The following is a 27,749-nucleotide window of genomic DNA, read 5'->3' as shown; positions in this document are numbered from 1 at the left end:
GCGGCGGGCTGCGATTGACGAGGGAGGGGGAGGCCCAGGGCTGGCATAGCAGGGGCTGCAGGTCGGGAGTGAGGGGCACGGGCAGGGCCCATTCATTTCCCTGGTCTAAGCGGATTGGCTCCGGGTGACACACGTGGGGACGTGACGCCGGCAGACGGGACAGGATCTCAGGCCCGATGGATCCCCCGCGCTCCCAGCTGGAGCCCGGTCCCTGCCCCGGTTCCCAGCCGGGGGGCGGAGGCCGGCGGCTCCCCCGGGGCTCCCCGGACCAGCCGCTGCCGGAGCCCCGCGGGCGGCAGGACGTGGGTAGGGCGGGGCTGGGCGCAGGGGCGGCGGGGCGCGAACCGGGTGCGGCAGGGCTGAAATCGGGAGTCGCTGGAGCTGCAGAGCTGGGCTCCGTGTGTGCGGCTGGAAGAGACTCGGCGAGTGTTTGTGTCTCGTGCCCCCGGGGCTGCCCGCAGGGTTCACGTGCCCCAGATCATGGGGGAGCAGCAGAGAGATGGCTCCATGGGGCTGGGAGCTGTGCCAAGGGGGCTGGCGATCCCAGCAGCCGCCCATGTGCCCCAGGATGAGCATGACCCCAGCAGGGCCCCCTGGATGTTGTGCCAGCCACGGGTCTCCAGCAGAGCGGTTTGCTCCATAGGGGGCCATGCACACGTCCCCGTGGGGCTGTGCCCTGGCCTCTGACCCCCCGTGTCCTCCCCACAGATCGGCCTGCCCTGGGCGAGGAGGGGAGCGGCCTGGCACAGGAGCTGGTGGTCGCTGCGGCTGGCTACCAGGTGAGATGCGCAGCGGGATGTGCTATCGGACAGTGAGCACTGCACCTTCCCCCTGGATCCTGCTCCACAGACTCCCCCTTTGGGCTCTCCCAGCTGTGCCCCTCGCTGCCCGCCCTCCGATCCAGCGCTGGGGGCCGTGGCTGGAGCGTCAGGTGCTGAGCGGGGTCCCTTCTGGTTCCAGGCGCCGGTGGGGTTCGAGGAGGTGGCCGTGTATTTCTCCCGGGAGGAGTGGGGCCTCCTGGACGAAGGGCAGAGGCAGCTCTACAGGGACGTCATGCAGGAGAACTACCAGACTCTCATCTCGCTGGGTGAGGTGCTGTTGCCCCTCGGGGATCAGGAGCTGATGTAGCGGGGAGCCCCGGATAGCTTCGTCTCAGGGCTCTTCCCTGGCCCTGTAGATTTCTGGGGGATTGGCCCCTGCCCCCAACCCCACAGGAGAGACTGTCACCCCCACAGCCCCTCATTGGAAGGGGATTCACATGGGGTAGTTTGATCCCCTCCCCCAGGGCTCTCCAGGGCACAGGTGGCTGCATGTCCTTGCTCCAGTTCACACAGGCACTGAATCCCTGTATCCCCCTCCCAAGGCAGCTCCGTGCCCAGCAGGGGTTCTGCTCTCTCTGCCGGGCTAGGAATGGCCCAGCGACTCCCTGAGCCATTCGGGCCTCTCACTGTGTGTTGAGATCCCTGACTCCCTTATGGGGGGCACAGCCCATTTCCCCCAGGCATCACCCTGCCCCAAGGGTCCCTGTGAACATATCCACCCCCACACCCCAGCAGAAAACAGGGTCGGGATTAAAACGAGGGCGCCTTCTTTGCACTGAGCCCTCCAGGGAGACTTCACGAAGCATCATCTTGCCTGTTTCCTTCCCCCGAGCAGGATTCCCCGTCCCTGACCTGGCCGTGATCTCCTGGATGGAGCGAGGGGAAGAACCGAGGGTCCTGGATCTCCAGGGCTCCCAGGAAAGGGAGATCCCAATAGGCGCCCACATAGGTGAGGAATGAGTTACTCTGGCTCATAGAGCATCCGGGAGTAAAGGGAAAAGCTGGGATCCCAGCAAAGCCACTAGGAGCCCTCCAGTTCTGTTTGGTCTCGCTTAGTATTGTCCCCAGCAGGCACCTGTCCTCACGGCAGGCGTCACTCCTGGATCCCAGCAAAGCCACCGTGAGCGGCCCCCAAGTTCTGAACAGCAGCTCCCAGCCCCCAGGATTTAGAAGAGTCTGTCATGTCTTTTGCTCTTTGCACAACAGCAATAATCTGAAGAACCAATTCAGGCCCAGCTGCCCTGGTGTAACCACCAGGACTAATTACACACAGACGGTAAAGCCTAGCTAGGGGCATATTACACCTCTAGTGGCTTCTAAAACACAGTGAACACCACTAGAGGGCTCGCATGCTATTTAAAGGAATACTATGCAGTTCCTATACACCACAGAGATAACTTGAATCTCTAAGCAGCCAGGTGGGACACATTGGGGTCAGTACAGATTGTGAGGGGAGAGAGCCCCTCACTGAGCCCCCACTTTGCTCCTGGCAACACGGTGCCCCCTGTCGCTGCATTGGGCCAGCACTGACTGTGAGTTGAGGGCGCCCCCTACTGAGCTCCCAATCCTGCTCCCTGCAGCTCAGCGCCCCTAGTGTGGCACTGGGGCCAGCCCTCACTCAGCTGGTTGTTCCCTCAGTAGAACGGGTGGCTGATGTTACAGGACAGGTTTGTTCCTAGAGTTGGGGGACAGGACCCCAATGCCAGCTAGCAGTGCTTGAGAGACTGGCATGGGGAGAGGCCAAGACCCCCTAAGCCAACCAGTCATTCCCCCCATCCTGGTCAATTTTAAAACCAAGTTTGGATGTTTTTCTAAAAGATCTGTGCTACTTCAAAGAGGAAGTAATTCGGGGATGTTCTCTAGCCTGTGCTCGATAGGAGGTTGGACTAGATGATCTCTTCTAGCCTTGGAATCTATGAAGCTATGCATTTTGGACCTTGGTAAAATTATGATTCCCGCCTGGATTCTCTCTCCCTCCCAGCAGGTGCCGGGATAGAGAAGGAGAATTTCCAGCAGGAAGGGCCTGCGGGAGCGGAGCCGAATGGGACGTCCCAGAGCCCTGAGAGGGGAGATGGCAGCAGAACAGGACGACAGCGGGCAGAGAAGGAGCCAGGGCACAGGCGCAGGAGGGCAGGGCCCATCAGCTGCGGGGATTGTGGGAAAAGCTTCACAAAGAACTCGGAGTTAATCAAACACCAGCGCACGCACACGGGTGAGAGGCCCTACCAGTGCCCTGATTGCGGGAGGTGCTTCGCCATCCGCTCCAGCTTGGATCGCCACCAGCGGGTCCACACCGGCGAGCGGCCCTTCCCCTGCACCCGCTGCGGGAAAAGCTTCAAGCTTAGCTCGGCCCTGAGCCGGCACCGGCGCGTCCATGCTCAGGAGGGGCCCTGTTTCTGCGCTGAATGCGGCAGGGGCTTCAGGCACAGTGCTGCACTGACCCAGCACCAGACTGAGCACCTGAACCATGGAGACCCCACCAATGGACCTGTGGGGACACGGGTCTACAAGGACCCCTTCGTCCAGGCACAGGACCTCGAGGGGGAGGCTGGTGGGATGTGGTATACTGAGCCTGTGAAAGAGGAGAGTGGGTGATGGGATCTGCACTTGGGTTGTTGGTCTGGGGAGTGAGAAGAGAGCAGCTATAACGAATACAGGGACTGAACCTGTGATCTCTTGATCCAAAATCTGGAGCTGGGCTGTGAGGCAGTGTGGTCTAGTGCAGTGGTTCTCAACCAGGGGTAAACGTATCCTTGGGGGTACGCAGATGTCATCCAGGGGATACATCAGCTCATCTAGTTATTTGCCTAGTTTTACAGCAGGCTACATAAAAAGCACTAGCGAAGTCAGTAAAACTAAAATTTCATACAGAATGAGAAAGTGAGCAGTTTTTTAGTACTAGTGTGCCGTGACATATTTGTATTTTTATGTCTGATTTTGTAAGCAAGTCGTTTTTAAGTGGAGGTGAAACTTGGCAGTACGCAAGACAAGCCAGAAAGGGGTTCAGTAGTCTGGGAAGGTTGAGAAGCACTGGTCTAGTGGACAGAGCACTACATAAGGACTTTTGGGTTCTCTTCCTGGCTCAGCCTCGGGCTTGCTGGGTGGTCTTAGGCAACTCACGGCCACCTCTATGCCTCAGTTTCCCCATCTGCAAAATGGGGACAATGATACTGTAAAGTTCTTTGAGATCTTCTAATGGAAATCACTAGATAAGAGCCAGGCATAATTATAATGGCTGAAAAAATTTCATTTAAACTTTATTTTGATGAAATATTGGATTTTTGATTAAATGAAGTTTTTCCATGAAAAGTGTTCGCATTCCATGGAAAATGTTGAATTTTTTTGTTAAAGAAACAGATGCCCGAAAATAGAAAAATTTAAGTCGGAAACTGAAATGTTTCAATTTGTGTATGTGCCCTAATGCTTCCTGAGAGTTGTGGTTTGGTTGTACTCTATGGACTACATCTCCCATGATGCACTACCTCCCATCTCCTGGGGGAGACCAGAGTACATCATGGGAGATGTAGTCCAACCAGGTAGGCCACTGCCAGCCTATGGAAGAGAATGGGAGCATGAGGCACAAAAACTACAACTCCCATGAAGCATTTCCAAATTTACACTTTCTGTTTTGTCTGAAATTTTCCAATTTTTGCTGGAAAAAACAAAATTTTCCTTGAAAAATTTAGGCAAGTGATTTTTCCTCCTTTTCTCATCAAAAACTTTGGGGGAGGGGGGAAAGGGGAGAGGAGAAAACCCCCAGAAACATTTTCCATCGAGCTCCACCCTCAGTCCCCTTTGGCTTAAGTTAATTGACCAGACCCGTTAGTTGGGAGGCAGTAGCGTAACCCACTGGTGATGTGTCATAGCTCCCCTTCTGTCCCTGATCCACAAAGGATGTGAGTCTGTTATAGCCCTGGTTAAAGAGGGTTTGGTCTTTGCTGTAACAGCTTATACTTTTATATTTTGAAGTCACTGGTGCAATCCTGGATGGTCTGACTGCCATTAGCAGCTGTGTTATGTGAATAAGCCACAAAGCAGTTGATGGAGGAAAAAGTGAGGCTGATTGTTTTGCTTCACAACAAACACCTCCAGGAATTAGTGCAGCCCTCAAGGTGCAAACTGCTCCAGAATGGGGTTAAGTTCCCCCTGCTCTGCCCCTTGCTCAGCAGGAATCATTAACCGTCTCACACACTGATTCCTGGCTCTGCCACCAACTTGCTATGTGACCTTCAGCCAGTCATTTTGCCATTGTCTCCCCTCCTATTCCTTGTCTTATTTAAATGGTGAGCTTCTGGGGTCAGGGACTGTCTCTCACTGTGTCTATGCAGCACCTGGCACTATGGGGGTCCTGATCTCAGTCAGGCCTATGCAGTGCCTGGCATGATGGGGACCTGATCTCAGTTGGGGTCTGTGCAGTGCCTGGCACAATAGGGCTGTGATCTCAACCAGGTTTGTGCAGTGCCTGACACGATGGGGGCCTGATATCAGTGGGGGACTGTGCAGCGCCTGGCACATTGGGGGACTCAATCTCAGTTGGGGTCTGTGCAGCACTTAATACCACCGGGGCCATGATCTCGGATGGGGTCTGTGCAGCCCGGGCACACTGGGGGCCCTGATCTCAGTGATGACCCTTTGCATTAGTAATATAAATAATAAATTACAAATCCATCCTGATCCCTAATCTTAGGGCGTTCATGATTCACATCCCCAGCTTGGCTTTGCATTGTCTGTATCTAGAGGGGAAGCTTGCCCTCGCTCCTCCCTCTTCCCCTCCAGAGCCTCCTGCACGCTGTGAAACAGCTGATTGTGGTGGGCAGGAGGCACGGTGAGGGAGTGGGAGGCGCTGATCGGTGGGACTGCTGGCGGGCAAGAGGCGGGGACCTGATGGCGGGGCTGCTGACATATTACTCTGGCTCTTTGGCAATGTACATTGGTAAATTCTGGCTCCTCAGGCTCAGGCTGGCCACCCCTGATCTGGGTCAGTTGGAGCTTGGCTCAGGATTTGACGGATCTGGAGAGGAGTGGTTACTGACTCTCTGGCTTGAGAGATGTGAATTTCCTACCTTGTTACAGAGACAAAAAGGGTGGAATATGTTAAGTCTGGAAGGCACTGGAGAGATCAGGACTCCTGGGTTCTATCCCCAGCTCTCGCAAGGGAGCATAGTCTCGTTGGTTAGAGCAGGAGGACAGGGAGTCAGGACTTATAGGCATTCTGGCTGTGACATGCTGTGTTAAACTTTAAAAGTCACTTCTACCAGTACCTCACTTTCCTCATCTGTAAACCGAGGGTGATAAGACCTCCCTTCCTCCATGCAGAAGTTTGAGAGCTATGGCTGAAATGTTCTATATCTGTGTAAAATAAATGCTCTGTATGTAAGTTTTACGTGGTCCTAGGTTTAAAACACCATGGCTCTTCAGTGTGTGTCTAACACACGTGTTGGTGATGAATGCAATAGAACTATTAACGTTATATAAATTAAATCTACTCCCCCTGTTTGTCAGATCTAGCTTACTGTTATCTGTAGAGGACTAGAGGTGGTTAGAAATATGTTGATAAAATGTTTCCATCAAAAATGCCAATTTGCCAAAACGAAAACTATTTGTGGGAAATTCTTGACAAATTTCTTGACTGGAAAAAACCCCAACCCAACAGGTTTCAGATTGTTCAAATGACTTATTTTGACGTTTTTTAAATTAAAATTTTAATTTTTCCATTTCAACGCAGCTTTTCGTTTGGAAATGTAAGCTAATTATAGGGGGGAAATGACAAAAAAAGGTCAAAATTAAAGTGAAATATCATGAAATTATAATAATGAAATCTGAACCTGCTTTTTCTTTCTTTTTTTTTTTCCAGATTTTCAGCTCACTAAAGATGTCAAAATTTTAATTTGCATCCCAATTCAGGACGGGAAAAATTTCCAAAAATTTGAAAATTTTAATGGGACAGAAAACGATTTCCTGTCCTGCTCTGTGTAGGATCTCCTTTTGGATTTTCTCCTCCTCCTTTCTGATCACTACTCTTGTGTGCCCACCCCATAGCATGGGTAGGCAGGCCGAAGCTGGGATCTTTAGCCACTAAAGACGGTATAGGCCTCTGTCCCTATGAACTAAAAGATGGACTTATTTAGCAGGTAGCAGTAGTAGGTTATTCTCCATGCAGCTCCATGTCCCGGGGACAGATGGCACATTCTTGGCTAGTGGACACATTCCCCCTGTCAGTTCCTGAGCATCTCCATTCAAGTCCTTGCTCAGGGTCTACAAAGTGCAAGGCCAGGTGGCCCCATAGCTAGAGCTGCTCTCTCTAGTGTGTCTGGCCTTTCTGTCACACCCCGCTTGTATTTCTAGGGGCAGCTGCTACCACCCTAAAGGAGGCATGTGAAGTCCTGTCAATATGGATGCCTGGTATGGCTCTTTCCCTGCTGACTTTGAGCATGCCCAGGAGAAGCCCATCTGACCTTCCCAAGACAGCTGTGGCATCTGGCCTAATCCGGAGCCCGCTCGCCCTACTGTGGGCTGATCTGGTACCTGTCTAGTAACACTGGGTTCCTACAACAAGTCTTAACTGGTTCTAATTTAGCAATAACTAAGGATCTCTTCCACAACAGCCCATCAAGGAAAGGGGGTCACACTGGCACAGCAAATGTCTCCTTCAACTGCCATGGAACCTTCAGGCCCCAACATTCTGTCCTCCCGCCATTTCCAACTGCCACGGAAAGCCACTCCATATGGGTATCCTGCATTGTCTCCTCCTCTTGGACGAGGTCTGCCAGCTGCTGCTACCAGCAGCTGTGGAAGGGGCAGGAATGTTTTTTAGGTTTAGCTTTGGTCTTTTTATTAAGACCAAAGTTTAGATATTTAAGTCAAACCAGACTGCGAAGAGTTACAAAGGGATCTCACAAACCTGGGGGATTGGTTGGACAACCAAGCAGCAGATGAAATTCAATGTTGATACATGCAAAGTAGTGGATATTGGGAAACATAATTCCAACTATACATATGAAATGATGGGGTCTAAATTAACTGTTACCACTCAAGAAAGAAATCTTGGAGTCACTGTGGATAGTTCTCTGAAAACATCCACTCAATGTGCAGCAGCAGTCAAAAAAGCTAACAATGTTAGGAACCATTAGCAAAGGGATAGAGAACAAGATATACTTCCTCTATATAAATCCATGGTACACGCACACCTTGAATACTGCGTGCAGATCTGGTCGCCCCAACTCAAAAACATATATTGGAATTGGGAAAGGTACAGAAAAGGGCAACAAAAAATGATGAAGGATATTGAACAGCTTCCTTAGGGGGAGAGATTGAAAAGATTGGGACTTTTCAGCTTGGAAAAGAGATGACTAAGGGGGGGATATGATACAGGCCTATAAAACCATTATAGGTGTGGAGAAAGTAAATAAGGAAATGTTATTTACTCCTTCACATAACACAAGAACTAGGGATCACCCAATGAAATTAATAGGCAGCAGGTTTAAAACAAACAAAAGGAACTATTTCTTCACACAATGCACAGTCAACCTGTGGAACTCATTGCCAGAGGATGTTGTGAAGTCCAAAAGTATAACTGGGTTCAAAAAAGAACTGGATAAGTTCATGGAGGATTGCTCCATCAATGACTATTAGCCAGGATGGGCACGGATGTAAAACCATGCTCTGAAGTGTCCCTAGACCAGGGTGGGCAAACTTTTTAGCTCGAGGGCCACATCTGGGTATGGAAATTGTATGGTGGGCCATGAATGCTCATGAAATTGGGGGTTGGGGTGCGGGAGGGGGTGAGGGCTCCAGCTGGGGGTGCAGGCTCTGGGGTGGGGCCAGAAATGAGGAGTTCAGGGTGCAGGAGGGGGCTCTGGGCTGGGGCAGTGGGTTGGGGTGTGTGGGGAGGGTAGGGGCTCCAGCTGGGGGTGCTGGCTCTGGGGTAGGGCTGGGGATGAGGGGTTGGGGATGCAGGAGACTGCTCTGGACTGGGACCAAGGAGTTCAGAGAGTGGGAGGGGGTAGGGTGACCAGACAGCAAATGCGAAAAATCAGGACCGGGGTGGGTAATAGGTGCCTCCAAAATAGGGGTAATAGGTGCCTCCAAAAGACAAAGCCCCATATATCAGGACTGTCCCTATAAAATCAGGACGTGGTCACCCTAGGAGGAGGATCAAGGTTGGGGTGCGGGAGGGGGTCAGGGGTGCAGGCTCCAGGCTGTGCTTACCTCAAGCAGCTCCCAGAAACAGTGGCATGTCCCCCCTCTGGCTGCTAAGTGGCTCTGCATGCTGCCCCTGCCTCAAATGCCACCCCTGCAGCTCCCATTGGCCGTGGTTCCCGGCCAATGGGAGCTGCGGAGGCGGCACTTGGGGTGGGGGCAACATGCGGAACCCCTGGCTGCCCCTACGTGTAGAAGCCGGAGTTTGCCCACCCCGGCCCTCGACTCTGTTTGCCAGAAGCTGCCAATTGGAACCACGGCCAATGGGAGCTGCAGGGGCAGTGCCTGCGGACGGGGCAGTGCGCAGAGCCGCCTGCCCATGCCTCCGCGTAGGAGCTGGAGGGGGGACATGCCGCTGCTTCCGGGAGCTGCTTGAGGTAAGCGCTGCCGGAGCCTGCACCCCTGACCCCCTCCCATGCCCCAGCCCTGATCCCCAACCTGCTCTCCGAATCCCTCGGTCCCAGCCTGGAGCACCCTCCTACACCCCAAACCCCTCATCCCCAGCCCCCCCCGACTCCGCACCCCCAGCCGGAGACCCCAACCCCCTGCCTCAGCCCAGAGCCCCCTCCCACACTCCGAACCCCTCAGCGCCAGCCCAGAGCCTTCTCCTACACCCCAAACCCCTCATCCCCAGCCCCCTCCAAGTCTGCACCTCCAGCCGGAGCCCGCAGCCCAGCCCCCTCCTGCACCCCAACCCCCTGAGCCAGTTGGGTGAAAATGAGCTAGTGAGGGTGGGGAGAGTGAGCACCCCCACAGGGGATGGAATGAGTGGGGTGGGCGGGGCCTCCGACAAGGGGCGGGGCAGGGGGCGGGGCAAGGGTGTTTGTCTCAGCAGGAAATGCTCCTTTGGGGCATGGGGGCCAGCCCTGACTGCGAGGGGAGAGCGCCCCCTGCTGAGCCCCCCACGCCAGCCGGGTTCCTCTGCCAGCGGCCGGCAGGCAACCCCAGAGCGCAGCGTGTGCATTTAACGTCCTGCAGTGTCCCTTCCCAGACTGGGGGTGAGGGCCCCCCCAGAAATGCTCATGACGCGCAAACAACACGGGGGGGAAATGCAGGGTTAAGGCCACTGAGTTCCCAAGCCGGAGAGAGAGGCGCAGGAAGTGATCTGAAATGGGGACGCAATAACCCACGGACCTTCCTGGGCCAGCCCCCATCACCCGGGCTCGCTTCGGAGTCACTCCCTGCAACCTGTGTGCAAAGGGGCTGAATCCCCGTCTGCAGCCCCAGGGCCCCGGAGGGAATCGCCCTGGCCGGAGCGGTGAGAGGGGCGGGGAGTCCCAGCGAGAGGGGCAGGCAATGGGTGCAAGCAGCCAAGAAGAGCAAATGAGAACAGGGCTGTGGGTTGGGATTGAGGGGTACCGGCAGGGCTGTGGGGCAGCACGGAGCCCAGGGCTGGGATAGCAGGGCCTGTGGGTCAGGATGAAGGGGCACCAGCAGAGCTGTGGGGGAGCTGCCAGCTGTACAGTGACTAGACTGTTTCCCAGACCCAGTTCAGGTTGTCCCAGGGTGGGGATGCGCCTCCTCAACAGAGGAGCTCCAGAACGAGGAGGGGGAGCTGCTCCCCAAGTGGCTGGAGCTTGGGGGCTGCTAATGTGGCTGATTGTGTTTCCAGCAGGGCCTGCTCCTCGTGAGAGTGGCCCTGGGCTCTAGCAGAGGGGTTTGATCCCTAAGGTACCTGGGCCAGAGTGGGTCTGGTCCCTGACCCTGTTTCCCTTCCAGATTAGCACCGGCTGTCCGGTCCGCATGAGGAGGGGAGTGATGGAGGGCAGGAGCCCCTGCCCTGGCTTCTTATGCCTGGCTTCTAGGTGAGCTTCTGCCGAGCCACCTGGGTTATCTGGCCTACCAAAGTCTCCCCTCCCTTCTCCTCCATTTCTCCCCCATCTATCCCCTTTATGCCCTATCCGCAGGGTTTCCCACCCCCAGGGGATGGTGGCGACTTGGCAGACCCTTCTCATGGGCGCAGGGGCCACTGATTCCCCCCTCCCACCCCACCGAGAAGCAGTTGTTGCCCATTGGTGATTGTATGCCACAGATCTCCCCTCAGTGCCTGACCCACAGAGGATAGGAGTCGGTTTCAGCCCCCTTTGCAGAGCCTTGGTTCTTCAGCTCAAGCTGCAGCAGCGTGCTCTTAGTTCTGCAGGTCCCTGGTGTGTTGGCTGAGATGGTGGCCATCACAGCATCTTGCGTGGAGATGAGGCCTCTCTGCTCAGCAGCACAGCCCAAGTCAGAGGCAGGAATCCCAGCTCCCTCCACCTGCCAGGGAACATGCTGGCTTCTCCACGGGCCTCGGTGTGAAGTTGTGGGGAGGATGTGGGGTGGCGCAGTTGGTTCAGAGGAGCAGAGGTAGTGGAGTGAAAGGCGAGAGAGACCATCTCATGGAGAGAGGGGTATCCTGGAGGAGACAGAGTTCAGGGGTGGACAGACAGACGTGTTTCGCCCAATTCCCACAATGCTTTGTGCTCTCAGAGGATCATGAGGCGGGAGGAGAGTTTAGCCATTTTATGACATGTGGACCAAAATGGAGGCTGAGAAGCAGCGAGGCATTGTGGAGGAGCAGAGCTGTTGTCAGGTGGCTATCAGCTTCTCCGTTCCGGGCCAGCCGAAGCGCTTGTGAGATCACAACTCGAGGCTACAAGTGAAGAGTTGTAGCAATCTCCAGAGGCTGAGCATGTGCATGAATCATCCCGGCTGGCCGGGTCTACAGGGCGGCAGCCTCCGTCTTGGCCACTCGCAGACAGGAGACTGTTTGGAAGCCGTAGCCAATCTGAGTGCGAAGCCCAGAAGGCTGTAGAGGGGAGGTACTTTGGTTGGGGTCAGCTCTTCAAAATCTCTCCCTTTGCCAGCCAACATGATCTCCCTAACTGGGAAGGGTCCAGAAGGTGTAGCTGGAGTTGTCTATTTCTTTATCTTCCTCGCTTAGAGAGGGCAGGTTTGGTACCAGGAGCCAGTTAGCAAGGACCAGAGGATTTAGAGAGATACAGGGTGCCCCGGAGTCTCCCACCACTTCCTCTCAGGTTTCACTCTAACTTCCACATGTTGGAAAGGGTAATCCACCATGTTCCCACAGAGCAGCCCTGGCTCTCTAACAAGATTGATTTAGCTCACTGAAGAGAAGGTGAAAAGGTAACTTGATCACAGTCTATAACCACCTTTTGTAGGGAGGAGATTCTTGAGGGCAGAGGACTCCGTTAACCTAGTAGGCAAAGTAGGAGCAAGATCCAAAGGCTTGAAGTGGAAGCTAGATTACTTCATCCTGGAAATAAGGCACACATTTTAAACAGGGAGTGTGATTAACCAGCTTCTCAAAGGAGGGAGTCTTGAAATCCAGATGGGACCTCTCCTTCTAAAACTTATGCTCTAGTTCAACCACAAGTTATTGGGCTGGATACAGGAATTGCTGAGTGAAATCCTCTCACCTGAGTTATCCAGGGAGTTGGACGAGATGGTCAGAACAGTCCCTTTTGGCTTCAATATATGGATCTTTTGATTCTGTTGTAGGAGCATATCCCTTCTCTTCCTTTCCTGCCCCAGCCCACTTCTTAGTAATCTCTCTCTTCCAAAACCGACACCAAGGAAACCTCTCGCTGCTTCCTTGCTCTCTTGGGGTTTCGCCATAAGCTTTCTGTGGTGCATCTTGTGGCTCATGCACTGATTTTGTGGAGGGAAGGGAATTGGTGCAGTGGGTTGTGATGGGGGTCCCTTGTGGTTCCAGGTGTCAGTGACTTTCAAGGAGGTGGTCGTGTGCTTCTTCAAGGAAGAGTGGGGTGACCTGGACGAAGGGCAGAGGCAGCTCTACGGGGCGTCTTCCATGAGCATTATGAGACACTGATTTCGCTGGGTGAGGAGTTGCTTCTCCTTGAGGATTAGGAGCTGGGAGAAGCATGTGCCCACTGAACTGCCCAGGGCAACTGCTGGGGTCATCTGCATTCTTGGAAGAGACTCGAGTCAGTTAGCAAGTTTTAAAATGGCTTAATAGTTTCCATTTGCATGAGCCCCCCCAGCCTCTTTGTGTTTGCATCCTTGACTCCCCTATAGGGGAGCAGCCCATCTCTCCCCACTGGCATCTTACTGCCCCAGTGCGTCCCCATGAACTTTCCCCCTCTGGGATACTGTGTTTCTCCCAGCAGAGAACATGGTCAAGGTTAAAATCTGGGAGCGTTCCCTGTATCAAGCCCCCATGGGAGATTTCACCAAGGGCCATCTTGCCTGTTTCCTTCCCTGTCAGCAGGATTCCCCATCCTTGACCTGGCCATGACCTCCCGGGTGGAGCAAGGGGAAGAGCCGAGGGTCCCGGATCTCCAGGGCTCCGAGGAAGGGGAGATCCCCAGAGGTGACCACACAGGTGAGGAATGAGCGACACTGGCTCGGAGACCGTCCGGGAGTGAAGGGAAAAGCCAGGATCCCAGCAAAGCCACAGGAGGCCCCCCAGTTCTGTCTTCACTTGCTCTGTATTGTCCCAACAGGAACCCTGTCCTCATGGCAGGTGTCACGCCTGGATCCCATCTGCCCTGCCTAACTCCGGTAGGAGTCCTCACCTTCCCCAGCCTTTCTCTGAGGACTCAGCTGGGCTGTTGGGGCAGAACCTCTGCTCCCCTGCCCTCAGGGAAGGGTTTGGGGGATTCGCTTCCTGCCCATCAGGTTTTCTGCTCAGTGACAAACCCCTTTGCTACCCCCTCTCTACTCAGCGCCGGGAACAAGCCCCAGCTGGATTCTCTCTCTCTCTCTCTCTCTCCCAGCAGGTGCCGGGACGGCGAGTGAGAACGAGGAGGAGAATCACCAGCGGGAAGGGCCCGTGGGAGCAAAGCCACATGGGACATCTCAGAGCCTCAAGCGGGGAGAGGCCGTCGAGAGCCAGGGTGGGGTGGGGCTGGGACAGGGGAAGGCCCAGGCTAAATCCGCACACCAGGCACGGCACAGGCGGGTGGGCCGTGTCATCTGTGGCGACTGCGGGAAGAGCTTTGTGAAGAACTATGACCTCTTCAAGCACCAGCGGGTCCACACAGGAGAGAAACCTTACAGCTGCCCTGACTGCGGGAGGAGCTTCGCCTTCCACTCCACCCTCAGCAAACACCAGCACATCCACACCGGCGCCAGGCCCTTCCAGTGCGCCGAGTGCGGGAAGAGCTTCCGGCAGAAAGGCCACCTGACCCGCCATGGCCGTGTCCACGCCGGGTTAAAGCCCTACGTCTGCGCTCACTGCGGGGCGGCCTACAGCACCCGCACCAACCTGCTGCGTCACCAGAGCGGCCACACGGGGGAGCTGCCCTACAAGTGCACGGAGTGCGGCCGGCGCTTCGGGGAGATCGCCGCCCTGGTGGCGCATCTGGTGGCGCACACCGGGGAGCGGGCCCACAAGTGCCCCGAGTGCGGGAAGAGCTTCCGGCGCGGCTCATCGCTGACGGAGCACCGGCGGGTGCACACCGGGGAGAAGCCCCACGTCTGCCCCCAGTGCGGGGAGAGCTTCATGCGCCGTGCCACCTTCAACGACCACGTGCGGGGCCACTCAGGGGAGCGGCCCAACGTCTGCGACGTCTGCGGGAAGAGCTTCACCAAGCGGCACTCGCTGCTGCAGCACCAGCGGTCCCACACCGGAGAGAAGCCTCACCAGTGCCCCGACTGCCCCAAGAGCTTCATTGCTAGCTCCGCTCTGGTGCAGCACCGCCGGATCCACACCGGCGAGACGCCCTATCGCTGCGAGGAGTGTGGGCGCAGCTTCAGCCAGCGCTCGGTGCTGACCACGCACCGGCGGCTGCACACCGGCGAGCGGCCCTACAAGTGTGGCCAGTGCGGCAAAGGCTTCAGCCAGAGCTCGGCGCTGACCCAGCACCGCCGCACCCACACGGGGGAGTCGCCCTATGGCTGCGCCCAGTGCGGGCGGAACTTCAGCGGTATGTCGGCCCTCAAGCGGCACCACCGGACCCACACCGGCGAACGGCCCTTCCGCTGCAGCCAGTGTGGGAAGGGCTTCAAGCAGAGCTCCACGCTGGTCCAGCACACCAGGATCCATACGCAGGAGAAGCCCTTCTCCTGCACCCATTGCGGCAAGAGCTTCAGCCAGCGGTCGGCTCTCGCCAAGCACCAGCGGACTCATGCCAAGGAGAGCGGCGGCTCCCACGAGGCCGTGGGGACGCGGTTCTACAAGGACCCCTTCATTCAGCCGGGGGAGGGTGGCAGCGAGCCCGAGGAGGTGGTGGTGGTGCTCCCGCCGGGGACGTGGGATTGTGAGATGACCCCACGGGTGAAGGAGGAGCCGGGGACACCCCTGCAGGTGAAGGAGGAACCGGAGCCGCCTCAGCATATTCAAGATGGGCCCTATCAGGTTAAACAGGAGCAGCCGGAACTGCCACGGGAAATTAAAGAGGAGCCGGCACCCTCCCTGCAGATTAAAGAGGAGCCTGAGTGAAGGGAAGATTTTTGGGAGGGGCTGGATTGAGGGTTTGGGCATCGGATGGTGCAACAGGAATTAAACGTGGTGGGGCTCTTTCCAGGGACACTGAGCCACCCGCCTACCCAGACAGCCGGGGACAAGATGGAGGGGTCAGAGCCCGGGAGGTCGGAATAAAAAATGAAACACAAACTTTATGAAGGAAAAATGTAAAGGGCAGTTATGTTCTGCTTCTCAGGGGTCCCGGGCATCTCTTCGGTGGAGGTGGCCAACAAAGTGCCCCAAGTTGGGGTAGTTTTCCCCCTTCCCCACTTGGCAGGGATCATTAACCCCTCCCAGGCCCAGCATGGTCCCTAATGGTAGAGCTGTAGCATTTTTAGCCTTGGTAATGGAGACCCCTGGCTCTGTGCCACCCATGCCTAGATGAGAGTGAAAAAATGCTTTTCATCAGGAGTTTTTGCTGGTGGTTTTCTTTTTCTTATTTCTCCCCGGTCAATAAACAGTATCTTAGTGAAGATGAACTCTTCTCTGTAGTGTGGTAGCCCCTAGGAACCCCACTCATGGACCAGGACCCCACTGTGCTCGGCGCTGTACAAACACACACCGAAAAAGCAGTTACCAGAGCGCAGATTTGACTGTGGAGATGGAGGGGGGCGATTGCCAACGTGCTGGCAGGGGAGACAGGGTGTTGGGGGGAAGAAAATAAAAATGCCATCCTCCACGGTACTCCGAGTCACGAATGGCCTTGGAGAGGCTACAAGGATTATCTTCGTAATAGATCTGTGGAGGGCACGGTATGCCTGCCTATAAAGTACATAGATTCTCTTCGCTGTGATGTCTGAGACTCTTTCTCCACAGCTGCAGGAGATTACTGATCTTGGAGATTTCCGATTACTGATCTTGGCATAGAGCTTCCTTCAGCTGTCATGGAGCCTTCCTGGCCGCAGCATACACATTTCCCGCCATTTCCAACAGCCACAGCCACCTCCCCACCCACCAGGCCCTTTTCCCTCCATTTCCAACACCACGGGCCCCAGTGTTTGAACCTCCCACTATTTGCAACTGCCACAGACCCGTCAGGCCTGAGGTCCTCCCCAGAGTCTGCTGAGGGGAATTGGGGTGGGCTTTGCAATGGCTGGGCTCCATAGCTGATCTTTCACCTCAAATTATTGCACAAACTGTGAGGCGGGAAAGGGAAGAGACTCCTGTACCCCGTGACGCTGTGTGGGATGGGGAGGGGGTGAGGAAGTGACTAGGAACATCCAGGGGTGGATTGAGCCGGGACACCAGAGTTCAAGCCCCAGCCCTTCGGAAGAGATGTGTGATCGGTACCGAACCAGGCACCATCTCAGCCCAGCACTCCCTGTACAACATTGGGGTCAGCACTGGCTGAGAGGGGAGAGCACCCCGCACTGTTTAAACTGACAGGGGTCAATAGTGGGCCAACAATGGAAAGCAGAATCGTATTCCCCCAAAGAAGGCCATGCATCCATCAGTGTGACCATAGAGGGACATAGGCGTGGGGCGTAGGCTTGCGGGGAGCGCTGCAGCACCCCTAGGTTTTGCATCCCCAGCTTGCGCCCCTGCCGCCCAGGGTCCCTGCTGCTGGCCCTGCACCCCTCTGCCCCCTGAGGTTCCAGCTACAGGCTCCGCTGCTGCCCGGGGGCTTCGCTGCCAGCCCTGCACGTGGGGTGCTGGCCCTGTGCCCGAGGGCTTCACTGGTGGCCCCAGGGTCCTGGCCACCGGCCACAGGCTGCTGGCCACCAGCCCTGCATGCGAGGTTCCGGCGACTGGCCTCATGGCCAGGACTCCACACTTGGCCCGAGCTGTGGCTCCAGCCTCTGCCGTCTTACCCCGTCCACGTCCCCCAGTCCCAGAGCCAAGGCCCTGCTCCTGGCCCCAGCTCTAGGGGGCGGTAAGGGGCACGGACAGGGGTTAGAGGGGTGCAGCTTAGCACTCCCCACTCCAAAAACTGCTCTAGCACCACTGTGCAGGGAGGGCTGGCGAAGGGCAATTTCCAGTGGAGTTGCAGGCTTCCCTGGGGGAGCCTATATCCCAGATCCTCAAAGATATTTAGCCTCCTAACGTCCATTGAAATCTCCCCCTTACAACCAGTGCCCCAAATCACTGGAAGTTAGGAGCCTAAATACCTTGGAGGGCCTGGTCTGTGGTGCACAGAGCCAGCAGGGATGGGCTCACTCATCAGAAAAGCAGTGTTTTCCGATCTGGGAAGTTAATGGGTTAAAACCAACAATCTCCCAAACCTGCCTGTGGAGAAGCGGGGACTGTAATAGCACTGGGACCTTCCTGTCCAGCCCCCTGCATCCTGGACTCAGAGTCAGTCTTGTGCATCCCTGCAGCATCCTCAGGCCAGGGCTCAGGGGAATCACCCCAGCTGGCTGGGCAGTTAGCTGGGGGCACCAGGTGCTGGGCAGTTAGCTGGGTGCTAACCAGGTGCTGGGGGCACAGAGAGCAGCAGCCATAGGTGGCTCCAGGGGAGGGAGAGAAACAGCAGCAGAGGCAGGAAATCGCTGCCTGGAGGCTGGAAAGAAGCAGCCAGGATTGAGGAGCAGAGGTGGGGGAGTTTGCAGGGCCCACGGCAGCTCCAAGCCAGAGCTCTTAGCCTGGAAACCCCAGAAGCCTTGAGGGTTGCACCACGGTGAGGCCTGAGCTCTCAGCTGTGCTTGCCCTTTGTGGCTAGGATGCAAGCACCCCTCCACGTAATGCTCCCCTGTTATCTCTTTCTCCCAGGCTCTGTTCAAGTCCTGTTTGCAGTTCAATGAAGCTGGGCAGGAAGTGGTCTCAGACAAGATGGATTCCCCGAGCCTCCAGCTGTTGCAACTGAAGTGTGTATCCCAGGAGGAACTTTCAGGATCCTGGAGCGCGCCGTCCCAGGAGCCCCGAGAGCGATGGGAAAGGGGTACTGAGCAGGGTGCTCGGGATGGGGTGGGAGAGCAGCTGAGGGGGCACTGGAGGGCTAAGACCTGTGCCAAGGGGGCGGCCCTGCAAGGGGTGAGTGGGTGCCAGGGGCTCAGCACGACCCCAGCACGTGGGAGCAGAAGGGTTTGTCTTGAAGGGGGAGATACCCGCATTGGGACCCCCACATAATACATTCTTCACATTCCCCTCCCTGGCCCTTCCCAGATCAGCTTCTGCCCCAGATATCTGAGGAGGAGAGCGATGATGAGCAGGAGTCCGTGTCATCAACCCCCATGGTCGGCTTCCAGGTGAGCTGCGTGGTCAGCCCATCCTCGCTGTCGAAGGATGGAGCTCAGCGTCTTTCCTACGGGACATTAACTGGTTCCTCTCTGAGGCTTGGAGGGATCATTCAAAAGCCCTCTGGGCACCAATCCCGCTCTGTCTGCGACTTTATTTTGAACAGCAGTAGGGTGCTGGATCCTGAGGCACTGAAATCTGTTGCACAAGCCCATTGGCTACAGCAAGGGAGGGATTCAGTCCTATTTTGGGAGTAGGGAGAATTTTTTCCCTTGTGAATATCATCCCATCCCCTTTCTGCCCCACTCTCCCTCTTCCTCCCTCCCTCCCTCCCTGACACTCCTTCCTCATTCCTGCTTCCCGCTGCTGTCAGATGGGACTGTTGGGTCTCTTGTGGTTCCAGGTGCCAGTGTCATTCGAGGAGGTGGCCGTGTTTTTCTCCCAGGAAGAGTGGGGGCTCCTGGACGAAGGCCAGAGGCAGCTCTACAGGGACGTCATGCAGGAGAATTACCAGGCTCTGATCTCGCTGGGTGAGGAGCCGCTGCCCCTTGAGGATCAGGAGGTGGTGGGCAGGGTGGTTCAGAGGTGGCCAAGGTGGTTTTGGCCCATCAGATAAGTTATCTATGTGGGGTTAGATCTGGGTTTTATTTTTGTCGTCTGCCTGCATCCAGCTCACCTGTGCGTGGGAATCCCTGACTCCCCTACGGGGTACAGCCCGTCTGCCCCCAGGCGTCTCATTGCTCCAAAGGGTCCCTGTAAACATTCCCCCCCTGCTTGGATCCTGCGCTCTACCCAACAGAGAGCGGGGCCGGGGTTAAAACCAGGGCATGTTCTCTGTACTGAGCCCTTGGATGAGATTTCACCACGTGCCGTCTCACCTGTTTCCTTCCCCGCCAGCAGGAGTCCCCATCCCCGACCCGGCTGCGATCTCCTGGATGGAGCGAGGGGAAGAGCCGAGGGTGCCGGATCTCCCGGGCTCCCAGGAAAGGGAGATCATGAGAGACGCCGGCACAGGTGGGGAATGAGCGACACCGGCTTGGAGACTGTCCGGGAGAGAAGGGAAAAGCTGGGAACGCCCGCCCAGATCTGTCTCAGTTACTATGGCAACGCCCACAGGCCCTGTTCAGGATCTGAGCCCCACTGAGCCAGGGCTGCACAAACACAAAGATAGACATGGTGCCTGCCCCAAGGGGATTACCCTCTTGAACGACAAAGGATGGGCGAAGGGGAGACAAAGGATGGGCGAACAGGGTCTGGTTGGTATCTCTAGACATGTTAGACCCTAACAAGGCAGGGCCAGATCCTCAGCTGGTGTAAACGAGTGTTACTGCATTGGTGTGTATGCAGTGATGCTAATTTATACCAGCTGAAAATCTGGACCCATTGACTCCAGTGGAATTACAGCCAGTATATACTGGCTGGGGATTTGGCCCATTCTCTTCACTGCATTGGGGTCAGCACTGACTACATGAAGAGAATGCCCCTTATTGAGCCCCTTTCCTTCCCCCACTCCCTGCAGCACAGCGCCCCCTACTGATCAATGCTGAGGCGAACTACTGGATGCTCTCTCTCTACTTACGATGTGAGCCATTAGATCCATGTCACCGTCGTGGTTCTGCCGAGCTGTGGTAATGTCCAGCTTCTTGAATGAGGGGTTCCCGTGAGATGAGCCTGTTTCTGATCCCAGTGGAGATATGGAAGCACATGGTCAGACCCTGGCTGGATTCTTTCTCTCTCCCAGCAGGTGCCAGGAGGGAAAACCCCCAGCAGGAAGGGTCTGCAGGGGTGGAGCTGCACAGGAAGTCCCAGAGCCCAGAGTGGGGAGAGGCATCTGGTGGCGTGGGATGGCAGAGGGGGAAGCTGTCTCAGCAGGAAAGACCCAAGGCCAGTGGTCACCCGCGGCCAAGAGAGGGGCCCATCATCTGCGGGGATTGTGGGAAAAGCTTTGGGAAGAGCTCGGAGTTCATCAAACACCAGCGCACCCACACGGGCGAGAGGCCCTACCAGTGCCCTGACTGCGGGAGGAGCTTTGCCATCCGCTCCAACCTCCTCCGCCACCAGCGCATCCACAGCGGTGCCAGGCCGTACCCCTGCGCCGAGTGCGGGAAGAGCTTCCGCCACAAGGAGCACCTGACCCGCCACGCCCACGTCCACGCCGGGTTAAAGCCCTACGTCTGCGCTCACTGCGGGGCGGCCTACAGCACCCGCACCAACCTGCTGCGGCACCAGAGCGGCCACACGGGGGAGCTGCCCTACAAGTGCACGGAGTGCGGCCGGCGCTTCGGGGAGATCGCCGCCCTGGTGGCGCATCTGGTGGCGCACACCGGGGAGCGGGCCCACAAGTGCCCCGAGTGCGGGAAGAGCTTCCGGCGCGGCTCGTCGCTGACGGAGCACCGGCGGGTGCACACCGGGGAGAAGCCCCACGTCTGCCCCCAGTGCGGAAAGGGGTTCATGCGGCGCTCCATCCTCAATGGGCACCGGCGCACCCACACCGGCGAGCGGCCCAACGCCTGCGGGGAGTGTGGCAAAGGGTTCACCCAGCGCTCATCCCTGCTGCAACATCAGCGCACCCACCGGGGCGAAAGACCCTACCCCTGTCCCCAGTGTGGGAAGAGCTTCAGCCAGAGATCGGCGCTGACCACCCACCGGCGGCTGCACACCGGGGAGCGGCCCTTCCGCTGCGTCCAGTGCGGGAAGAGCTTCAGCCAGAGCTCGGCGCTGATCCAGCACCAGCGGACCCACACCGGCGAGACCCCCCACTGCTGTGGGGACTGTGGGAAGGGCTTTGGGGACCGCTCGGCCCTTAAGAGGCACCAGCGCACCCACACGGGCGAGCGGCCCTACCGCTGCACCCAGTGCAGCAAGAGCTTCAAGCAGAGCTCGGCGTTGACACAGCACGTTCGGATCCACACTGGAGAGCGGCCCTATGTCTGCCCCCACTGTGGGAGGGGATTCTCTCAGGGCTCGGCTCTGGCCCAGCACCAGAGGACTCATGCCAAGGAGAGGGGCCTGTCAGACGTGCCCACTGCCAGCCGCCTGTACAGGGATCCCTTCATCCGGCCAGGGGATGTGGAGGAGGGGCAGCAGGGCTGCCCCTGGGGACACAGTGCACCCAGCCAGGCTGAAAGAGAAGCCGCAGTGATAGAATCATAGAAATGTAGGACTCGAAGAGACCTCAAGAGGTCATCAATTTCAGCCCCCTGTGCTGAGACAGGGCCAAATAACCTTATCCCTGGCAGGTGTTTGTCCCACCTTTTTCTTAAAAACCTCCAATGACGGGGGTTCCACAGTCTCTCTCGGGAGCCTATTGCAGAGGTTAACTACCCTTAAAATTAGAAAGTTTTCCCTAATATCTAACCTAAATCTCCCTTGCTGCGGATAAAGGCCGTTGCTTTGTGTCCTTCCTTCAGTGGACAGGGAGAACAATTGATCTTCATCCTCTTGATAACAACCCTTGACATATTTAACGGCTGTTCTCAGGTCCCCCCACAGCCTTTTCTTTGCTCTAGACTAAATGTGCCCAGCTTTTTAAGAGTTCTGCTAGGTCAGGTTTCCTAAACCTTATATCATTTTTGTTGCTGTTCTCTGGACTCTATAATTTATTCACATCTTTCTGTGGTGCCCAGGATTTGACACAGTTCTCCAGCTAAGGCCTCACCAGCGCAGAATAGACCAGGACAATTACCTCCTGTGTCTTACGTAAGACACTCCTGTTAATCCACCCCAGAATGATACTAACCATTTTTGGTCATCTTTATTGGTTCTCACTCATCTTTATTGAATTTTATTGATGCAGGTGGGCAGGGTGAGAGGCTGGATTTGGGCATCATGGGGAACAGGAGGAGGCGTTTTAAGTCATATCTATCAGAAATCCCGTTCTTTCTGGGGGCACGTCCCCCTCCCATACTCCTCTCCCAGCAAGGATCATTAACCCCACAGGCTCAGCCTGTCCCCTAATGTCTGTGCCCATCCCATGGGGGCCCCATCTCTTCACTCTCCAGGATCTCACCAGATCTAGCCATCCTTCTCTGCTCCTTCCCCTCTCCTGGAGCCAAGGTCAGGGGTTCACAGACTGATCCAAAGCCCGTTGAAGTCAGTGGGAAGACTCCCATGGGCTTTAGTTCAGCTTATTAATTTCTCTGAGTCTCTGTTCTCAAAGTGTAAAATGGGGCTAATCAAAATTCAGATGATGAGCTCTTTGGGGCAGGAACTGTCTCTCACTGTGTGTCTGTGCACGGCCTGGCACAACTCATTTATTTATCGATTCATTGATGCCAATGCCAGAAAGGACCACTGTGATCATCTAGTCTGACCTCCCGTGTAACACAGGCCAGAGAGCTTCTTCAAAATAATTCCTAGAGCAGAGCTTTTCGAAAAACATACAATCTTTATAAAAACTAATTCCCCCCTACTGTTACTCACACCTTCTTGTCAACTGTTTGAAATAGGCCACTCTCACTACCACTACAAAAGTGATTTTTCCTCTCTTGGTATTCTACTGTTAATTGAATTGTCTCGTTAGCACTGACCCCCCACTTGGTAAGGCAACTCCCATCTTTTCATGTACTGTATATTTATACCTGCTACTGTATTTTCCACTCCATGTATCTGATGAAGTGGGTTTTAGCCCACGAAAGCTTTTGCCCAAATAAATGTGTTAGTCTCTAAGGTGCCACAAGGACTCCTCGTTGTTTATGCTGATACAGACTAACACAGCTACCCCTCTGAATCTTGATTTAAAAATTGCCAGTGATGGAGAATCCACTGCAACCCTTGGTAAATTGTTCCAGTGGTTAATTCCTCTCACTCTTCAAAATTTATGCCTTATTTCCAGTCTGAATTTGTCTAGCTTAAAATTCCAGCCGTTGGATCATGTTATACCTTTGTCTGCTAGACTGAAGAGCCCATTATCAAATTTCTGTTTCCCAAGTAGGTTCTTATGGCGTGTAATCATGCCTTCCCTTAACCTTCTCCTTGTTAAGCTAAATAGCTTGAGCTCCTTGAATTTGTCACTGTAAAGCAGATTTTCTAATCCTTTAATCATTCTTGTGGCTCTTCTCTGACTTCTTTCCAATTTATCCATACCCTTCTTGAATTGTGAGCACCAGAACTGGACACAGGATTTCAGCAATGACCGCACCAGTGCCAAATACAGAGTTAAAATAACGTCTTTACTCCTCCTTGAGATTCCCCTGTTCATGCATCCTAGGATCGCATTAGCCCTTTTGGTCACAACATCACACTGGGAGCTCATGGTCAGCTGATTATGCACAACAGCACCCAAATCTTTTTCAGTCATTGCTTCCTAGGAGAGAGTCCCCCATCCAGTAAGTATTTTGAGGTGGAGGCCATCCAAACTATACAGCCCCCCTTGCCCCACAGAAGATGGGCAAATGTTCTACAAAACCAAAGCCCTACATCCTACACCACTTACCAAGCCAGGGGTTCACTTCCAGAATCTTTTGTCTTCCTTTGTGCCAGGGACAGGAAGGATCTCAGAGAAGATCACTTAGGCCGTGATTTTCAACCTGTGGTCCGTGGACCCACTGGGGTCGGTAGACTATGGCTAAGGAGTCTGTGAAAGGTGACTATGAAAATAAAGTTTCAGATCCCAGAAAAGGCATTCTATTTTTATGATCAATCAAAAGTATGTGAATACTACAGGTTGAAACCGAGAATTGTTGTCGTTACCGTAGAAGCCCACAGTTTAGCCCCCTTTCTTGCGCTGTGTCAAATGCCGTGCTGAGCACGTGCAATATTTATAGTTGAATTCTGTTCAGCCAGTTTTCAGTCTAAGACTTCTGTGGAAGGGGTCCACGGACCACAGGCTGAATTTTGAAAGGGGCCCACATAGCCATTCGAAATTTTTTAGGGGTCTGCAAATGAAAAGAGGTTGAAAACCACTGACTTAGGCATTCTCCTTCTTCAGCACATTTCCCAGTCCTGTGGTGTCATCTACAATCTGCAAGATATCCCATGAGAGATCTGCAAAATATCCCACAGCACAGTGGGGACCCCAAGCTCGGTTGGGAGTCTATGCAGTGCCTGGCACAATGGGGCCGTAATTTCAGTTAGGACCAGTTAGCTCTATTGCAATACACTCAGTAATAAATTTGGAGATCTCTCCACTAGAAATCAGACCAAGATCTATTCTGTCTTTTCTTAGCTTGCTTTGGTTCCGGTGGTTTCATATTTCCCATGGATGCCCCCTCCTCCTCATATAGTTATGCATCTAATCCATACATCCATCCGTTCCCACCTACCTATCCAACCAATTTATATTAGACCCATCTCCATACATACTGTCTAAGACCCTCCTAACTGGTTATGTGTAATTTCTTGACACTCTCGTTGGTACAATTTTGTGCATTCTAATTTTAGTCTCACCACTAATTTAAGAGGAATCTTGTGTGTACAGAGCACATCAGCAAGTTTTTTTGATTTGTGCATAACTTTTATTCTGGAAAATTCAATAAACAAGATGTCAATTTAAAAAGAAAAATCATCTTCCTGGGTTTTTTTGCTTGTATTTTTGTCCTCAGATTGTTCCAGATGTCTTGATTTTGTATCCAACTACCTTGAAATTTGTCCAGGTTCTGGGCAGTAGGGCAGTACTCCTCCCAGTAGGAGTAGTGGCGGGGCAAACATCCTGATGAGCTTGAAGATGGAGCTTGATAAATTTATGAATGGAATTACTTGACAGGTTTGTCTATGCTAGTGGAGGACTGGAGTCAATGGCACAGGAGGTCCCTTCCTCTCCTAGGTTCCTATGAGCCTCACTGACTGGGAAAAAATAAAAATATAGCTCTCTGTGATAAATCTGAGAATGCTCTTTAATAATTACCTCTATGCTGTCTGGAGCTGTCAATAGAGCCATATGTCTATACCATATAATGAAGTAGATATTTCACGCTAGGGGTGTGAAGGAGGGCAGACACTTTTTCTACTAGTTGCCTAGCAGCTTAAAATGTATAGATTCTAGTCTGACCTGTATAGCACAGGCCATTAATGCCACCCAGTTATCCCTGTAACAAGCTCAATGTGTTTGATTGAAGCATCTTCCAGAAAGGCGTCCCATCTGGATTTGAAGAGATGGAGAATGCACCAGTCCCATTGAGAGTTTATTAACCTTTGCATCACTTATTCCCAGTGGCTATAGCTAGAGTTGAGGGGGGCAGAGTTAAGGTTGCATTGTGTGTGTCGGGGGTGATGTATATATACCTTAACTCTTTCCAGGTTTTCGGTGGGTTAAGTTTAGCCACTCTCCACACTCTGGAAAGGTCTAAGACAGCAGTGGACAACCTACATTCTGCCTTAACAAAGTTTTTGGTTTAGCCTGAAGAGCAGCTAGTCTTTATGAAGGCCAGCAAGAGCTCAGCTGGGTTAGAGAGCTGGAGCAAGGCTTCTGTGGTAGAGGAAAGAACTGAGTTATTAGTGTCCATCACAGCTCCGCAGCCAATACAGAACAGCTTTCCATGCCTTTCCCAAGCTCTTCCCACACATTCCTTGCAATCTCCCGGAACGTCTCCATACCCCGTTCACTCCACCGCTTCAGGCAGCTTCCAAAATGATAGCTGGACTTACACACAGCTATGACACCCTACACTGCCCTGCACTCTTATCTCCCTTCTCACCAAGCTTTCTGTGTGTTGTTAATTGGTATTTAATGCGCTGAAAGATAGCCAATCTTTATCTGTCTCCTACGTGTGGTGGTTGCTGTTGGTAATAATACATAGTGTTTGATCATTTGCTTGCAAATCCCAGTCAGGAATCATCACAATTTTCACGCAAGGTGACAAGTTAACAAAGCATGGCAGAGTGCTGTATAGAAAAACACATCACTGGTGCTCATTGACAAAATGTTGCCTCAAAGCCTCCCTGATTCGAATAGCCTCCCATAATGCCCCTCTAATAGTCCTGGTTCTGGTTGCTCAAATTCAGAAGACAGGTGATCCACCTCCACGCTCCACCCCGGGGGGAAACTTTTCACCCTTAGCCTCACAAATATTATGGAGTGTGCAGCAGGCTGCTATGACCACGGGAATATTTTCTTCATTTAGGTCTAACCTGTCGTAAAGTCAGTGCCAGCATGCTTTTAATCTGTCAAAGACACATTCTACGGTCATTCTGCACCTGCTTAACCTATTGTTGAAGTGCTCCTTGCTGCTATCTGGGTTTCCCATGTAAGGCTTCATGAACCATGAAAGCAAGGAGTACATTGGGTCTCCCAGGATCACTATGGGCATGTCAACATCCTCTCCTGGACTTTTCTGGTCTGGAATGAAAATCCCTGCTTTCAGCTTTCTGTACAGGCCAGTGTTCCTGAAGATTTATGTGTCATGCACCTTCCCGAACCACCCCACACTGATGGCAGTGAAACACCCACGATGATCCACAAGTACCTGGAATACCATAGACAAGTACCCCCTTTCTGTTGATGTACTGTCACAAGATGGTCCAGGGCCAAAATTGGAATATGTGTGCCATCTATTGCCCCGTCACAGTTAGGGAATCCCATTGCTGCAAAGCCATCCACTATTTCATGCACATTGCCAAGAGTCACAATCCTTCATAGCACGATTAGCTGCTGCCCGAACAGTTGACTTCCTGACTCCAAACTCATTCGCGACTGACCAGTAGCAGTCTGGAGTCGCCAGCTTCCACACAACGATTGCCACATGCTTCTTCACTGAGAGGGCAGCTCTCATTTTGGTGTTCTTGTGCTGCAGTGCTGAGATGAGCTTCACACACAGTTCCAGAAAGGTGGCTTTCCGCATCTGAAAGTTTCTGCTCCTACTCGAGATTCCCCTGGTCACGCATCCAAGACTTGCCGTAGCTCTTTGGGCCACAGCACTGCACTGGGAGCTTGTTTCAGCTGATTGTCCACAATGACCCTTAAGTCCTTTTCAGAGTCACACCATGCCCAGAACATGTGGTGAACTTGACTTGACTAATCTTAAGGAAACCCAGAGAGCAGAGTGATTTCTTTATAGAACTGCTTTAATTTTTACAGTTAGGTGGTCCCTAGCTTCTAGATGGTCACTACAGAAAGTCCATTCTTGGATGACAGTTCCTTCACAAAATCCGCCGTGGTAGCCACATTGTGGATGGTCTCCAAAAATACAAAA

The 27,749-nt window shown here is 54.1% G+C and overlaps 1 protein-coding gene across 1 annotated transcript; it reads left to right on the top strand.

Moving 5' to 3' along the window:
• The first annotated feature begins 34 nt into the window (after positions 1-34).
• On the top strand, positions 35-25,101 carry LOC140912962 (uncharacterized). The gene is made up of 14 exons (XM_073348442.1): positions 35-306; positions 709-779; positions 961-1,087; positions 1,657-1,770; positions 2,803-3,408; positions 10,147-10,278; positions 13,249-13,362; positions 13,757-15,419; positions 15,509-15,572; positions 18,157-18,325; positions 18,550-18,632; positions 19,025-19,151; positions 19,519-19,635; positions 20,363-25,101. The coding sequence occupies exons 1-14, from the start codon at positions 177-179 to the stop codon at positions 21,772-21,774; spliced, it is 4,929 nt and encodes a 1,642-aa protein (XP_073204543.1). The 5' UTR covers positions 35-176; the 3' UTR covers positions 21,775-25,101.
• Positions 25,102-27,749: the final 2,648 nt, after the last annotated feature.

Source organism: Lepidochelys kempii, chromosome 6 (assembly GCF_965140265.1).
Source record: "Lepidochelys kempii isolate rLepKem1 chromosome 6, rLepKem1.hap2, whole genome shotgun sequence".
Lineage (NCBI taxonomy): Eukaryota > Metazoa > Chordata > Testudines > Cheloniidae > Lepidochelys > Lepidochelys kempii.
The sequence above is the reverse complement of the archived record's forward strand: the minus strand, read 5'-3'. Positions and strand labels throughout refer to the sequence as shown.